The sequence below is a fragment of the Saccopteryx bilineata genome, chromosome 2 (assembly GCF_036850765.1).
Source record: "Saccopteryx bilineata isolate mSacBil1 chromosome 2, mSacBil1_pri_phased_curated, whole genome shotgun sequence".
In the NCBI taxonomy this organism is placed as follows: domain Eukaryota; kingdom Metazoa; phylum Chordata; class Mammalia; order Chiroptera; family Emballonuridae; genus Saccopteryx; species Saccopteryx bilineata.
In genome coordinates this window covers 150,906,026-150,923,848 of record NC_089491.1, presented here as the reverse complement: position 1 = coordinate 150,923,848, position 17,823 = coordinate 150,906,026, and the positions used below count along the sequence as shown (strand labels likewise).

At 36.6% G+C, this 17,823-nt stretch overlaps 1 protein-coding gene across 4 annotated transcripts in view; it reads left to right on the top strand.

Moving 5' to 3' along the window:
- The window catches only part of SLC38A4 (solute carrier family 38 member 4), a 63,761-nt gene extending 52,239 nt beyond the window's left edge, over positions 1-11,522 (top strand). For all 4 annotated transcript variants that reach the window (XM_066258181.1, XM_066258185.1, XM_066258182.1 and 1 more), the window contains 4 exons: positions 964-1,088; positions 6,446-6,590; positions 7,734-7,831; positions 9,275-11,522. In XM_066258181.1, coding sequence (XP_066114278.1) covers positions 964-1,088; positions 6,446-6,590; positions 7,734-7,831; positions 9,275-9,376 — 470 coding nt within the window. In that variant the 3' untranslated portion in view covers positions 9,377-11,522. The remainder of the gene's footprint in view (positions 1-963; positions 1,089-6,445; positions 6,591-7,733; positions 7,832-9,274) is intronic.
- Positions 11,523-17,823: the final 6,301 nt, after the last annotated feature.

The window sequence follows — 17,823 nt, the reverse complement described above, 5'->3', positions numbered from 1 at the left end:
ATTGCTGAGTTGAAACCTGCTTCTTAGTTATCACTTTTCTGAGTGACTTGGTAAATTAAAATTGATTGTAAGACAAGTTGGGGAGGAAAAGTCTGAGGAGGGGAAGCACCATTTGATTGAATTTCATTCCATTTGACTAATATTTGGCTATTAACCAAATACTTGCTTTAGATTGGGCATTAACTCCTTGTTGATTGTGAGTTAATGAAAGTCAGGTTAATACCACTGATGATATTTTTTATTCTCTTTTGTCTAACTTTGAGGGGAGTAATGAGAAAACCAGACTACATCTGATTCTATCAGTATTTTCTTGTCATTTGAGCCTGGAATTCTGAATGAATGTGTAACTTAATCTTAGAGCAATATTCATTGTGAGACCCTATAAAATTCATACTAATTCATCCTTGCATGGTACTTATACTGCCTCTGAGTTTCGTAAGACAAGCAAAAAATATGAAAAAGCTCAAATGTATGTGTATCAGTGTTGTCATAGAATCATAACTGTTGAGTTCAAAAACATGTTGGAGATTATTTGTTCTAGGGTTTCCATACTGGGTTAGGAGAAGCTGCCTCAAGGCTGGCTGGGCAGGTGGGGGCAGAGGAGGGGTGACAGGATGTAAGGGACCACTGGAGGGGTGTGAGCCTTCCATGCCCTTCAGCCAGAGCACCTCAGTCTGTCATCTGTTTGTGATGCTTCAGTAGAGCAGAGATATATCACCATACCAATGAGCTAGAGAAGCCCCTCAGCAATTTCTTAACAGCTCTGCAACTTATAAGCTTCCGGGCCGCTTTCTTCAACCATCACACAGCTAATAAGCTCAATGACATGGTAGAAACAGAAGTGTTTGGATTCCCAGGCCTGAGCTTTTTTCTATGGTAATATGTTCCCTCTGTGGTTGCCATAGGTAACCAGTGCCGACTTGACAACACCAAACAGACGCTTTCTATTCTTTCTCTTTGCAGGAGAAGTTGAAGATGAATTACTTCATGCTTACATCAAAGTGTACACGTTTGACACCCCTCTCCTCATGGTCCGCCTGGCGGTCCTTGTGGCAGTAACACTGACTGTGCCCATTGTCCTGTTCCCAGTAAGTACATGGAGCTTTGATGAAAGAATCCTGGTTGACTCCATAGATCAATACATATGTTCTGACTTGATATGAACTTAATTATAATGTGAGCTTCTAATTGCAGTGCCTGAGGATGCTACTATTTTTATATAGCATTTTGGAGCCACTTAACATGAACTATTTTATATGTAGATAGAGCAAGTATATTTAGGTGTTAAGTATTTTTAAAATGTAGGGGGAAAAAATCATGAAATTTGTTTTTGTTTATTTTCCAGTCTTGAGACTGAAATTTATTTTTAAACTCAAATTTGAAAAAAAATATCTTGAGCTTCTATCTTGCAAATTAGTAGAAATGAGTAAGAATTCATATAACTTCTGAAACTTGAAAGCCAATACCACATAACTTTTAGGTCCTAGTCCATTTTCACCGTAGTTGGAAGGTACTTCATTTTCCCCCAAGTCTACTGTGCCACAAAAGTATCTACAAGTGGCCTTATTTAGTTTAATTCCTTGGGGACTAGTGAAAAAGAATTCATATTAAGTAAATTACACCTTAAAACCAAACTTCTTGAAAAAAGGTATATTATCCATCATATAGCTTTCGCATTGTCCCCAAACCTGACACATGTCCTCACTGGGTTGCTCATTCTTGTCATTTTTCCAGTGGCGTCAGTTTTTCTGGGATCACAGAGCAGGGCTGATGGTGGAGATTTGAGCTGCGTGAGTTAAAACCACCACCTATGGATAAACATAGGGCTGCACTCTCCTGCCAACTCTTCTCCTTTCATAAACACTGAATTTACTCATTCATTTTAGGGGAAAAAATAAGTGACACAGTAACCAGCACTGTCCTGTACAGAATGTCCCATACAGGGCCAAGCATGTGAGGACTACTCATAGAATGAGTCTGCGGTCACTATAAATGCAGTTGGTGTACTGAAATATATTTTGGCACATTCCTTTCTCATGAGGGCATAAAATCAGTTCCTATTTTCTATGTTGGTTAGTATTTACTGTTAAATAAAGTCTTGCCTCTCAGATATCTGAAAGTATTTCAAATGACATGCACACAACTTTAGCCTAAAACCAACTCCATCATGGGTACAAGAAAAAAGAGAGCTGTAGACAGAAAGTGTACAATAGAGTAAAATTTCTCAGCAAACATCACTGGGCAAAGAATATCAGGAGCCCTTCTTTTGGTATGCAAAGATATCATTCACTAAATGTTGGTGCACAGGAAGTACATCATTGTTGAGTTAGAGCATTTTATAAAAGAAGTCTGGTATGTGCTTCTCTATTGTTTTACTCATAAACCCTAAATACAGTGCTTTCAAGTCGTGGTCTCAGGAGATGAACAGACTTGGCTGTGGTCACACAACTAGTTGGTAGCAGTTGAACAGATGCAGTGCTCATAGCGTGACACTGATGGCCAGGTCATGACAATGGAAAGTAAAAGTCAGCCTTTCATTCACCGATGACCATTTCATCAGGACACTAACAATTCCAGCTTCTCCATAGAACTTCTTCTGCTTTGTGATGGATAAGGCACTCATACAAATCTGACCATCAGGAATGGCAGTAGGTTGAAAATATCCCCTATTAGAACAAAAATTGACCATTAGAAACAAATTTCAGAAAAGTAATTAATCGTTAGCCTTCATTATGCATTTACAATCAACCTCAGCATGTATGAAACATTGTGCATGCAATTCTGTTTTGCCCTTACAATGCTACATTGAAGTGGTCTGTGTACTTTTATCCACCTTCCCCTTCTTTTATAAATTCCTGGAGGTTAGGGAATACCCATAATGACTGATGTAGGATAATCTCAGCAATGTGTACTAAAAAAAACGGTCTCCAAATGAATCTTGCCTTTTCTTGAGATGCACAAACTCCCTTTTCTAGCAAACGCATAGGCCATTCCCCTTGATGACATTTGTCAAAAATTCCAATTTGGGTGAGGATCTGAGCTAAATGAACCATGCTTCCATGAATGTGGCAGATGACATAAAAGCTGGTCTAGCCTCCTTGTCCCAGTCAAGTGACACAAGGCTACATTCAGACATCACCCCCACAACGTGACAGAAAAGTTGTTAGAAATGTTTTTGTTTGTTTCTTACAATTTAGAGCCAAGATTTTCAATATGTCAAATGCTGAGTAACAGCTTGGTTCTCAGGATAGGTTTCTTTGTATCAAGAAATTCTTGACTAATAAGTTTATTTACTTTGCCTTGATATTCCCATACAAATAATAAAACAAACAAGAAAAATAGATAGAAAGAAAGAAAGAAAGAAAGAAAGAAAGAAAGAAAGAAAGAAAGAAAGAAAGAAAGAAAGAAAGAAAGAGGAAAAACCCTAATCTGGATTAAAATATGTCAGTTATAGGTATTTTTTGTATTCTCCTTCTTTCAGTATATATAACTGGGCTCTCTTTCTTAGAAACCAAGGAAGATATGAGAAGGGGTTTGTTGCTGTTGGGTGATTTTTCCTTTGATTAATCCATTTATCTTTCTTTTCTCCACTTAGGTTAGTTTTTTTCCTTTTTAGTAAAAAGCACATAATGGCAGCTTGAAATGTTTGTTGAACAAATGAATAAGTGAAGTAAATTAAGATTCTCGCTTTTTCACAAACTGTCCAACATATCTCTTTCTTAGTAACAGGAGGGAGATGACATGGGGCAGGGTGTCTATTATGGGACCGCACCTTGTCCCCAAGGACTGACACTGCCATAGTAGTTTATGCTTCCCTTCCAACAGGTTTATCAAGAATGCAGAGACTCAAATTCCACCTGCCACACCTTTAAAAGGAGACCATGTCTCAGATTCTCTAGCCACTTCTATTTCACTTTACTGTAGTAATATCATTCTTTTCATGTATTCTGCCCTTAGATCTGCTGTCTTTAAGTGTATGGAGATATGGGCATAGAAATATGACAGATATTACTATGAAAACTGGAATAGAATTGTGATCCATTGGTATTGTCCTAAGCAATCCTACAAAGTGAAACTATGATTTATTCCTAAGCAATAGAATTCAACCCGAAGGCTCCACTTTCTACTGTCTCCTCACGTGTATGACTTTCACACTGAGTACCTACATTAGCACATAGTACCTCCTGTTCAGAACACTTTCTCTGGAAATAACAGGTTTTCTCTAGAGCTGAACAGACTTTTCTGGAATCATTCTGAGTTGAAAGCTATGGCTGTTGCTGGGGACTTCCCCTACCCACAGCATCTGACCCACATTTGGAGGTTCTTATCAGTTTGTGTCTGTGGAGATAAGGGCACTTAGATACATGGAACAGCAGGCAATGCTTTGTGGGTAATAAGCCAAGTGGCCTCGATCCTAACATAAGTAAACAGAATTGCTGCGGATCCTTTGATCCCAGGCTCACTTCTCAAGGCAGCAGCTCAGCATGGAATGACCAGCAAGTTTCCTCCCATTCTTTCCCAGCTGCATCTGCTGTCCCCCTGTTTGTCCTGCTGCCCTTCCCGGAATGCCCTGGCAATGCTATATACCTTCAGTTCTGCCTGGGCTTTTGTTATTACTTACTCACTATGAGGAGCAAGCTCTCACCATTTACTCCAACGCGTATTCGTGTGAACTTTCCATCTCCTTCATCAATGGGCTAAACCTTCATCTTTCTGGAACCCACATGACCTTAAGAAACCATTTATGTTATACACATAGGATTGCCTCTAACTCAGTTTACTGAGTTAAATACATTATTTTAACAAAGGCCTAAAGAGCACCTACATGTGACCTCTGCCTAAGAATGACCTATATTCTAGTTGTTTATTCTATAAATTTAGCACTTTCAGACAAATAAATCCTTAATTAAGCACTATGTATGCCCCTAGAAAGCTTACTTTAAGCCTACTAATTAGACCAGTCTGGACAGTATGAAACAAGCACTAATGGTAGGACACTGTAGAATTCATAGGCTGCCAGGGCAAACAAAACCCAGGCGTTTGCTTTCCTCAGTCCTTTTCACAACGACTTGCATAATTTTTGCTAATCCAATTTTTTAAATCTCTTACAAAGTCGATCTTAAACCACTTCCAGAGACGATCTGTTTTGCCATTCTGGAAATGAAACTGCCTTTTAAACCTGAACAGATGGCTTTAATTTTTGGTGCAGTGGTATGAAAGGAATGTCACACTAGAAACTGCAAGCAATTCAGTTCGAAGTTTCTGTCGTTCGTACATGTGTTTCAAAATACTATATTTTACATTTTTCTCTCTTTTAAATAAATTCTCATCTCCACGCTGTTCAGAGACTTCAGAAGTAAAATTTTAAAGTGAAAATCAATCCCAGCATTTCTGAAAATGTGAAGTCCCAGCTTAACTGAAGTGCCCACTGATTGAAAAGCCAATAGACCAGTTCCACTAGGTCAAAAGTATCTTCTAAACGAGTTCAAAGATAAGAATATTTTCAACTTTGCTAAGCTGTCCAAACATAACTGGCACTCCCTCACTCTACTCCCAAGGATCTTTTTCCCAGTTACACCAGAGTAACTTGAGTGGCTGCTGCGAAAGGAGCCTCTCTTGACCCTCCACCTACTTATTTCAGTCATTTAAGTAGGGCTGAAATCTGTCAAGGATCCTGAAGGGAAGGAAGAGATTGGTCCTGTTCAACTTAATTCAACCTTTATTAAGTGCCTGCTGTGTTCAAGACCCGAGGCTAGAAACTCTGGGAAGTGTTAACATTATTAGGTCCTGTTTCTTATCTTTTGTGCATGTATAATTTATATTGGGTAGGTGGGTGGGGGGAACAGGTGGGAGAAAGGAGTAAACACAAAAAGCATCATTTAAAAAAAATATGATCAGTTGGAAAAAAAAGTTAAGTACAATGCAAAATTAAGGAAAACCCAGGTTTGTAAAAATTCCATACGCAACCCATGCAAATCAATTCAGTGCTCGCCCTTAATACATACTTGATTCAGTGTGAGGAGACACAATTAGAAATCAACAAGGGTTTTATGATGTCTCTGCAGTCTATCTCTACTTTGTTGTTTTATCTCTTTCTGACTGAGATTACTTTTAAGAAAAAATTTTGAAAGCTGAAAAAGTGAGCAGATGATAAATATATCTCCAAGGAGAAATAACACATCAAAAATCAGCGTCAAGGTTGCACAACAATACGAGTTTACGAAAAACCACCACACAAAAACACTTAAAAATGGTTGATGGTGAATTTTATGTTATGTGTATTTTACCACAATAAAAAAACCCCTCTAAAACAAAAACAAAAAACTCAGCATTGAGATCTTTTCTAGGAGAAAAAGGAGAAACAAAGAAAATGCTCCGGAGCAATGAGAATATGTAAGATAATAAAGTCAGAAGCAAAGCAGTGACCTTGCCTTTCTTGTTGCAGATTCGTACGTCCGTCACCACACTGTTATTTCCCAGAAAACCCTTCAGCTGGGTAAGGCATTTCCTGATTGCAGCCATACTTCTTGCACTTAATAATATCTTGGTCATCCTTGTGCCAACTATAAAATACATCTTTGGATTCATAGGTAAGTTTTAGCAAGTTTTAAAAAATTTATTTTTCAATTACAGTTTACATTCCACATTATTTTGTACTAGTTTTGAGTGGGTAGCACAGTGGTTAGGCCATTATATACTTTACAAAATGCTCCCCCTGGTATTTTCAGTACCCGTCTGACATCATACGTAGTTATTACAGTTATTGACTACATTCCCTATATACTGTACTTCACATCCCCGTGACTATTTTCTAACTACCAATCTGTACTTCTTAACCCCTTCACCTTTTTATTTAGTCGACTCAAGCTGATATCTCCTTAAATGGCAGACAGGGAGTCTCTGTGGGAGGCGAAGGATCCCCGTCTGTCTAAGGCTCACAGATTCTCATTAGTCCAGCGGGGCCACAGCTGTCACCTCCCCTCCCTCCCAGGTGACCCTAAAAGTTATTCACAGGATCAGAAAATGTTAGTATCAAAGCTAGCTTATAAGTCACCTAGTCCAGCTGCCTTTTCTGACAGACAAGGAAACGGAGCCCCATAGAAGTGGTCATATACCTTGGAGTGGACCTAGGATTTGCACTTAGGTCTTCTTAACTCTGCATTAAAAAGTAAGGAAGATAGATTTTACCATGGGATGCTCTCTCAGTTCTGTGAGTGTGTTAGCTGAGCATTAGGATATCTTTGGAGGAGGAGGAGATTGATTTTGTAAAGCATATTATTTCCCCTTACTGTGTGGCCCATTAATGTATTTGATTTTTTTTGTTCTGCTGTTTGAGGAGTTACTCCAATTTTAAATGAAATACCATATATAGCTTCTAAAAATGAGGAGTAAACAACTTGAAAAGTTAGAAGTGGATAAGAAGGGCATGTGATGAGTTCAGTCTCCTTAGTAGGTATTTATAGTATTACTAATTTCCTGTAAATTTGTAACATTCAGTCATTTCATACTGATCGTAAGTTATGTATACTTAGCATGCAGCTATGATGTTAGACACACTTTAATTTTCTTTATAAATTTATCTTCCTTGAAAAAGAGGATCTTACAGTGTTTTTGGTGCTAAGGTTAGGGTAGCTTTAGATTTGGTGTCTTTAAAATGCATGCCCTCGGGTCCTGTCTTGCTGAGTCAGACCTGCCTCGGAAGACATTGACCAGTCTTGTGTTTCTCTCCTCAGGGGCTTCTTCGGCCACTATGCTGATTTTCATTCTCCCAGCAGCTTTTTATCTTAAACTTGTCAAGAAAGAACCTCTTCGGTCACCCCAAAAGATTGGGGTAAGTAAGGCTTGCCATTTCCCCTACTGTAAGTTGTTCTTTGACTTAGAATAAATCAGAAAATATACATAGTTTAAACAAAAAGAATTGAAGAATAAGAATGAAAAATCAAAGATGAGGTAGAATTAATTCTCTAGTGGAGAGAAAGGGGGTGGATTCCGGGCACTCAGATGACCCCAGGGTTTCTTGTCTTCAAATGTGAAACACCTTGTGTTGCGTTCTTCCTACTCGTCAAAGGCCAATGGCGTTTTCCCACACACATGTATGTATACCAGTCTCCATCGCTCAGCTTTTACTGCACTCTCTATGGGAAACTACACAGGAAGGAATTAGCTTCCTCCCAGTCTTAAGAAATAATTTAAACATTTTAGCCATGTTTGTTAGCTTTGTAAGAAAAGATGTATTGTTTTTTGTTTTCCTTTCCCTAGTAACCTTGGTCTCTAGAACAGAAGCATTCGTTTTCCAGTTAACCTCTTCAGATATAAAATGTAGTTTCACTAAACTAGACAGCAGGTATTTCTTTTCTGTAATAGAACTACAGAAAAGTATACTAGAAATAATTGCTTTTCCAATAGTTAAATATTATCAGTGACTGCTTCATGAAGTCTTATCTTAAGGCTTGAAAAGAATACCTTTTATTCAATTATCTTGAATTTTGTCTGGGGTTGTTCTACCTCTTGGGTTGTTCAGGGGTTTCAGGACAACCTGGTAACAAAGGCTCCTGCCTTCCTTTCACCCCCAAATTTCTACTCTATGTAGTTTATCCTGCTGGACTCTTATAGCAGCATGACCTTGGCAAGTTTCCTGTCCTGTTTGTGACCATTTTCAGCTTTATCAAATATAGAAATAAGTAAAATTATATCCTAGGTATTTTCTAGTGAAAAAAAATTAGTTGTTGCTTCCTCATATATAAAGTTATGAACTTGATCTGTTACTATTAAGCCCATTTTTAGTGTTAAAATTTCAAAATATTGTATTATACAAACACACTTTATTTTTTAAGGGAATATGCAATACATCATAGCCTGTTTTATAAATTTTAATAATATCATACATACTACTCTTTTATGACCTGCCCCTTTTCACTAAAAGGATTTTGAGGTCTCCCTACGTCATTGAATTCTTTTCTGTTACTTGATTTTTAGTGCTCTCACAGTATGCCATCGTTCTGATATACCAGCTTAATGAACCATTACTGTATTTCAAACATTTGAGTTGAATCTCCAATCTATTCACCTTCTTTCCCCAACTAGGATTCTAAATTGACTGAACTGCTAGTCATGGATATCTGAGCTATAAGAATAATACAAAAAAAAGAATAATACAATTCAATATGCAAATCAGGTTACTGGCTTAGGTAAACAATTTACTGTTTGCTTACTCAGCATAAGCTGTGCTAAGTATGGTTTCTGTGTTCCCTAACAAGTTCTCTCTGACTTACAGGCTTTAATTTTCCTTGTGGTTGGCATCATCTTCATGAGTGGAAGCATGGCACTCATTATAATTGACTGGATTTACAATCCTCCAAATGCCAAGCATCACTAACGCAAAGAAAAATTTTTTTCTACTGGAAGGGGTTGCAAATTATGCTCCAAAGAACATGAGAGTTATTTTACCCCAATGATTGGAATGTTATTCCTAGGAAATAACAAGAAGATTCCAAAGACATTTACTAGTGACATCATCAAGCATCTTCAGAGGAGAAAGCCAGCATTTTGTCAAGAATGGCTGTTTATGTGTTTAAAATCTGTGGTTCACATTTCTACCCAAGTTTTGCTAGTGAAGTATAAGATGATGTATTTTTGCTGCTGTTCAAGCAGAATAAGGGTAGCTGAGTGTAATGGTCATCAGATAATCCCTTCCCTTTTCTCTTCCTCTTTCCCAAGTACCAAATACTTATGTTCTTAGAACAGCAAACAAAATGCCCTGGTGGCAAAGCTATCACCACTTACTGCCTTCCCTTAATCTTGCATTAAATACTCTAGCCCTATTTAATAACAGAGGCAAGAGGCATGTCTTTATGAACTATCCTTGTTAAGGTACGTGAATAATCAGACACTAGGTTAGGATAAATTATTGCCAACAGTAAAAGAATATTTTGCCCATCCTGTTTGTGACATTGAATTAGTGACTTCTTCATCTAGATTTTTTTGTAAATGTTAAGAGAGGGGGTTTTATTTAAATTATAGAGCAACAACAAAAATAATGCTTGTAGCTAAACTGCTTGTTCTGGAAACATTTGCTTTTTAATATGATTCCCAGTTGTCTCGTCATACTTTTATCATTGAACAATGCTCTCCCTCTCGTCTTCCATTCTCATTCAGAATTTTTAGAAGACCACAGTTCATGTGGAGGTATACTACCCAGTATTGTTTGATACATTTTTATTTGATAAACATTCAGTGCAGGAAACTGTGATTGCTATATGTTTATGTATATAACCTTATTCTGTAGTCATCAGAATTTTAATGTATGATACATTTGATTTTTATTTTTTACATGTGTAGTTTTTCTCTCATTACAGTCAAAACATTTATATTTTGGGGGGTGGGGCCAGGGAATTAAGTTGATGGGCTCAAAAATCCATTTGTATGTATCTGTCTAATGGGAATATTTTAAATTTGAAACCTAAGTTATATATAGTTAAGTAATGCTCTTCTTCAGTGTTTACAATAATATCATAATTATCTCTAAGAAAATAAGTTATTTGCAAATAATTATTAATACCAATGGTCATTAAATTTAACATCTCTTACATAACATTAGTTCATTTTACCTTACATAGCTGTTTGCTGACATTCATTTGTCATTTAATACAATGTTGAGAGATTCTCCATGAAAATAAAATTGCTAACACTACAAAGAGAAGCAAACTATTATTCTTGCTCACTTCTACAACATACATGAAATGGATTTAAAAATTAGTGCTTATCGCCTGGAATTTCTGGAGTTTACTACTTTTTTATTTTTTCAAATAAGTAGCAATAACATTTATTATATATTTTATATTTTAGTAAAGCCAGTGTGAAATACAAGTATGATAATGTTAAATGATAGTCCAATTGTTTTTCTGGAATGTGCTTTAAGAAAACATGTATTTGTTTTATGTATTATTTTCTAGGGCACAATACTGTAAACTGGTGCACTTTGTTAAGGAAATTGAGCATTACTAGAAACTACCATTACTTTTAAGTTACTATTATTGGAAAAAAATTTTTGCCAAATAGCACCTAACAAGATATATTTTTATTCATCTAAAAAGATAGCAAGTGGGAAAAGGACTTTCTCAGTGTTAAAAAATGTTTAATCTGAATGTATTTAAATGTAAATATTAATGATTAATCCAAAAAAAGGAAAACTGTAAAATCTATATATACTTTGAATGTTTTACTTTGAAATGACTAACTTGAAAATATCAACATGTGAAATTATATAAATATTCATGAGCAATATTACAATGCCAAATAAGAAAGCCCCATTTCTTTCTCATGGCCATTTTCAGGATGAATTCACATAGACTGCAAGGCAGACATACATATGGTATCTTGTACTGGTTAATTTAATCCCATTTATAAACAGATAAAAATTTTATTTTCATATTTCATTTATAAGATGGTTCAATGTATTGGGAGGTGTTTTTTTATTACAGAAAGTGTATATTGGTATATAATAAATGGACTTTTCAAATGACTATGATGTGATTTTCTTTCTATTGTTGAAGACTGAATTATTTGTACAAGAAAAAATTTTAAATATAAATATTGTCTTTCTTAAATTGATATATGTCCTACTTTCATTGTTACTCTAGCCCAGTGGTCGCAAACTCATTAGTCAACAGAGCTAAATATCAACAGTACAACAATGAAATTTCTTTTGAGAGCCAAATTTTTTAAACTTAAATTATATAAGTTTAAATTAAATTATATAAGGTAGGTACATTCCTTATCAAGGTAGTGCCCACACATGGGATTTTGTGGAAGAGTCACACTCAAGGGGCCAAAGAGCTGCATGTGGTTCATGAGCCGCGGTTTGCCGACCACTGCTCTAGCCATATAACTAATATCTATAGCTGTCAAAAGTAGTAGAGCTAGTCCTAACTCATCTTAATTTTATGTCATCAAATATTAACTTCCAAGAATAAATATGGTATTGTCATAATTAATGTTTAGATTTTCAAATTTGGGGGATAAGAGTCTTCTTTCTTTTAGTTCTGCCATGCTCTCTTGGCTCTGCATTTTGCTTCATGTACAGAGCAGCGTGTCTAGCCTTTGCTTCTGAAGCTTGCATCCTGTGACTAGATTTTCCCAGTAAAGATTTTGCACTAATTATTTAATGGACAGTATTGAAGAAACCAATCAGAAAAAATAAGTTTAGAGACTTTCTTCATTTCACACACTAAAATAAAAGATTGCAATATGAAAGCCAAAACATAAGCGGTAGCCATGTTAGCAGGAGCTGTTGGATAGCTGCCTGTGAAAGTAAAACACAAGAGAAGAACAGGCAAAAGCAGCGATGAGTGCACATAACTGCAGAACAGTAGATTGTCATCCTGTACATTAGAGAAGAAATAATTTTTAAAAACTAGCTATGACGCCTGACCTGTGGTGGCGCAGTGGATAAAGTGTCGACCTGGAAATGCTGAGGTTGCCGGCTCAAAACCCTGGGCTTGCCTGGTCAAGGCACATATGGGAGTTGATGCTTCCAGCTCCTCCCCCCTTGTCTCTCCTCTCTTTCCCTCTCTGTCTCTCTCTCTTCTCTAAAAATGAATAAATAAATAAAATTTAAAAAAAAGATGCTTGTTTTAAATAAAAAAAAACTAGCTATGACAAAATAAGGCTAATATATCTTTAATGCATGAAGAGATAATAAAAATTAGAAAGGGAAATACTAAGACTCTAATAGAAGAATGGGCAATGGATGTGAGATCACAGAAGAAAAATGGTTAGTAAATGAATATTTTGAAATAGTCTGACCTCATTATGAGTCAAAGACATGCAAGTACAACACATGTTTTGTCTGTCATATTAATAAAGGAAAAATAATATTCTATGCTAGTGAGTATGGGGATTGAGTGACCTCACTTAATGCTAGTGGCAGAAAGCTTGGCTCAGCTTATCTGCACAGCATTCTGGCAATACGTATAAGGATTCCTAAAAATGTTTGTAGCAGGCAGAATGCCCCCCCAACACACAAAGATGTTAACACTAGAATCCCTAAAACCTGAGGATATGATACTTTACATAGCAAATGGGACTTCACAGATGTACTTTAAATACAGATCTTAAACATAAGATTATTAGGCCCTGGCTGGTTGGCTCAGTGGTAGAGCATCAACTCAGCATTTGGAAGTCCCAGGTCCGATTCTCAGTCAGAGCACACAGCAGAGGTGACCATCTGCTTCTCACTCCTCCCCCTCCCCTTCTCTTGCTTTCTCTCTTTTCCCATCCCACAGCAATGGCTTGATTGATTTGATCATGTTGGCCCCAGGCACTGAAGATGGCTCCATGGAGCCTCCACCTCAGGTACTAAAAACAGCTTGGTTGTCAGCAGCCCCAGATGGGCAGAGCATCAGCCCAGACAGGGGTTGCCAGGTGGATCCCAGTCAGGGTACATGCAGGAGTTTGTCTCTGTATCTCCCCTACTCACTTAAAATAAATAAACAAACAAACAAATAAATAAATAATTTAAAATATGGTGATTTTTTGAATAATCTAATCATACAAGTCCTTAAAAATCCAAGAACTTTCTTCAGCTGAACTTATAAGGATTTAAAGCATGATAGGGACTCGATGTGTCATTACTGCCTTGAAGAAGGAGGATACCACATGAAAACTGTGAGAAGGAAACGAATTTTGCCAATAACTTGAATGAGCCAAGATGATTCTCCTTCTGAGCCTTCAAATAGAAGCCCAAGGCACCAACACCTTGATTTGAGGTTAAGGAGAGTGCTGGCTGCTGAGCCAGTTGGACTTCTGACCTACCCTACAGATCTGTGAGATAATAAGTGCAGTTTTAAGCTGTTAACAACATGACAAGTAATACAAAAGAAAAATAAACAAATGGGACTACATCACTAAAAAGATTTTGCACAGCAAAGGAAAACATCAGCAAAATGAAAAAGGAACCCACTGAATGGGAGAACATATTCATCGATAGTGATAAGAGGTTAATATCCAAAATTTCTAAAGAAATTATAAAATTCAACACCAAAGAAAACAACCTAACTAAAAAATGGGCAAAGGACTTGAATAGGTACTTCTCCAAAGAAGACATACAGATGGCCAATAGGTATATAAAAAAATGTTCAATGTTACTAATAATCAGCGAAATGCAAGTTAAAACCACAATGAGGTATCATCTCACACCAGTCAGAATGGCGCTCATCAAGAAATGAACAAATAACAGGTGTTGGTGAGACTGTAGAGAAAAGGAAATCCTTGTATACTGTTGGCGGGAATGCAGATTGGTGCAGCCACTGTGGAAAGTGTATGAAGTACCTGAAAAAATTAAAAATGGAACTCGTGACCCAGCGATTCTGCTTCTGGGAATTTCTCCAAAGAATACTGAAACACTAATTTGAAAGACTATATGAGCCCTTATGTTCATTGCAGCCTTATGTACAATAGCTAAGATCTGTAAGCAGCCTGTGTCCATCAGTAGATGAGTAGATAAAAAAAGCGTAGTACATTTACACAATAGGATACTATTTGGCAGTAAAAAAAAAAAAAAGAAAATCTTACCCTCTGTGACAGCATGGATGGACCTGGAGAACATTATGCTAAGTGAAATAAGCCAAGCAGAGAAAGGCAAGTGTGGAATCTAATGAACAAAATGAACTAACAAGCAAAATAGAGTCAGACTCATTTTAGATAATAGGCTGACAGCTGTTGGGGGGAAGGAGCTGGAGTGGTGAAGGGTTTGAGAAAAAAAGAAAAAGAGGAAAAAAATCATGGGCAACAGTATGGGGATTGCTGAGGGGAAGGTGTGGGGAGGTATAGAAGGGTAGAGGGGGATAAATGGTGATAGACAAACACTTGACGGGGGTGGTAAACACACAATACAGTGTACAGATGATGTGTTGTAAAATTATGGCATGTGAAACCTGTATAATTTTGTTAACCAGTGTTACCCCCATACATTCAATAAAAAGGAAAAAACAGAACTATGAAATATAATGTTCATGTTCTTTGATCCACTAATTTCTGAGAATCTAGTCTGAGGAAATAATCAGAGAAGTAAATTGACCATTATGTATTAATGTATTCTTTCAACATATAACAGGTTATAATTTGGAAATACTTCAAGTGTCCAAAACTGTAAAATAATTGAATAAATTCTAGCATTATCGTAGGAGAGAATAAAATGCTTTTGAATAATCACTAATTAAATAAAAAAAACTATGGTATAATGGTGAAAAAAAGAATAAGTAATTTCTTATCCCACTTCACATATTAAAAATGCATGAATAAAAAAATAGGAATAGGAAAAAAGGAAATAGACCTAAAATATTAAAAGTAGATGCTAGCCTTCTTTTTTTTATTATTGTCTCTATATGAGATGATGGGCATTAGCTGACCTTTGGGATAATCATTTCACAATATATGTCAATCAAGTCATCATGTTGTACACCTTAAACTTATATAGTGATGTATGTCAATAAATCCCCAATAAACTGGGGGGGGGGGTGGAGAGTAGATACTTGTAGTTAGCAAAATAATGAGTGATACTAGCTTTCATTTTCATACATTTTTGTTATTTTCCACAGACTATATATATTCTTTTTATAGTTAGAAAAATTTTTTCAGGAAAAAAATTTTTTCTGCTAATTTATATTTTCGGAAAAGGAGCTAAAGCATGCTGCCAAATCCTGTACATTTTTATATTTTCAGCTTAGTGTAAAGGCAGAATTGGATAAAAGTGCAATTCACAGTCAGTGAACAGTCACCAGTGACTGAAGCAGAAGATGAACAGCTGGGGTAGACCCTAGCCAGAGGTTGGTCTGGAAAGAGAAAGGGATGACTTGTTGAAAAAAATGCTATAGCATAGCCAGTAGACAAGGACTTGAGTCTCAGATCCAAGATATGAGCCAGTCATTCAGTTTCGTTGAGCTTTAGTTTTCTCATTTTTGTTGCAGTAATTTTTGTGTAATGCAGTTCCTAAGATCATTTAGCTTGGGATCACTGGACATAGCAGAAGGTCCTTATATCATAGTAAGAGCTCTAGTACAAATGCTTAGCTTGAAAGAGAAAGTTAAAATAAGGGATCATCAGAGAGGTACAAAGAATACCTTGCAGTAATGATTCTAATAACTTGGTCCTGAAAGTGAGCAGAAAAGTCAAATGCTTCTGAGGAATACTCTGTCTTGCTGCTCAGACTGAGTAATTTAATAGATGAATGTTTATTCAGTAATAACCATCTGCCAGGTACTTCCCTATGTACAAGAACACAGAGTAATACTTATCTTTAAGGTGCTCACCATCTAAGAGGACGGAGTACACGTATACAGATGGTGACAATATAAAATGAATAATGTTATATTATATACTTAGGATTCATGGAGTCTCTAAGGGGAGTGCCCAAGTCAGCCTGAAGGAGAAAGGAGTTGACATATGTCTCTTAAACTGAATCCTAAAGGACACATTGGAGTTGTCAGGCAAAGGGGCGGAGAAGCAGGGTAAGCAGCATACACAAAAACATGATTACTCTCATTGATTCCCTACCCCACACATACACTCAAATACATATATGCATATAACTTCCACATACTCTATGTCAGATTCCATTTCTTGGTATAACAAACTACCATACACTTGGTGATTCAAGAAGAACACATTATATTATCTTACAATTAGCACCAGTAAGGATCAGTAGAAGTCCCAGCAGAACCGTGTAAACCAAACTGACCAAGTAAAACAACAAAAATTCTTAAAATTAATCTGTAATTAGTGCTACAGTCACAAAGTAGGCCATTACCTATGTGCCAAACCTAAACAATATGACTGCTTGCTATAATAACAGATTTAAATGAAACGACTGACACACATTTGAAAATTACTTATCATACCAAGAATCAAGAAAATTACAGCTTGAATGAGAAAAGATAATCAACTGAGGCTAACACTGAGACAAATCATATATTCAAATTATCTGATAAGGATTTTAAAGCAGTCATCATAAAAATGCTTCAATGACCAATTACAAATTGTTTTTAAAAAACTTTTTTTTTAAAAAGGCCATGTCAACAAAAAACCCTAAAGTTTTAGAAAAGAACCAATTGGAAATTATGAACTGAGAAATGTAATAACAGAAATTTAAAGAAAAATTTATTGGCTGTTCTCAGTAGTAGAATGGAGAGGACAGAGGACAAAATCAGTGAACTCAGGTGAATACCAATAGAACTCACCTAATCTGAGCAACAGAGAAGAGAGATATAGGGAAAGAAAGAAAAAGCGAGGAGGGGTGGGAGAGGAGAGAGAGAGAGAGAGAGAACAACACTATGTATAAATCAAGATGAATTTCTCAAAAATGTTTAAGTAACCTGCTGGAAGGCAAGAAATGAGAACTAGAAGAAACAAAGAGAAAACAAATAATAGAATGGTAAACATAAGCAATAACCTATGAATAATTACTTTAACATAAATGGGTAAATACACCAATAAAAAAACACAGAGGGCCTGATCTGTGGTGGCGCAGTCGATAAAGCGTCGACCTGGAAATGCTGAGGTCGCCGGTTCAAAACCTGGGCTTGCCTGGTCAAGGCACATATGGGAGTTGATGCTTCCAGCTCCTCCCTCCCTTCTCTCTTTCTGTCTCTCCTCTCTCTCTCTCTCTCTCCTCTCTAAAACAAAATGAATAAAAAAAAAAAAAAAAAAAATGAAAAAACACAGAGGCCCTGGCCGGTTGGCTCAGTGGTAGAGTGTTGGCCTAGCGTGCGAAAGTCCCGGGTTTGATTCCCGGCCAGGGCACATAGGAGAAGCGCCCATCTGCTTCTC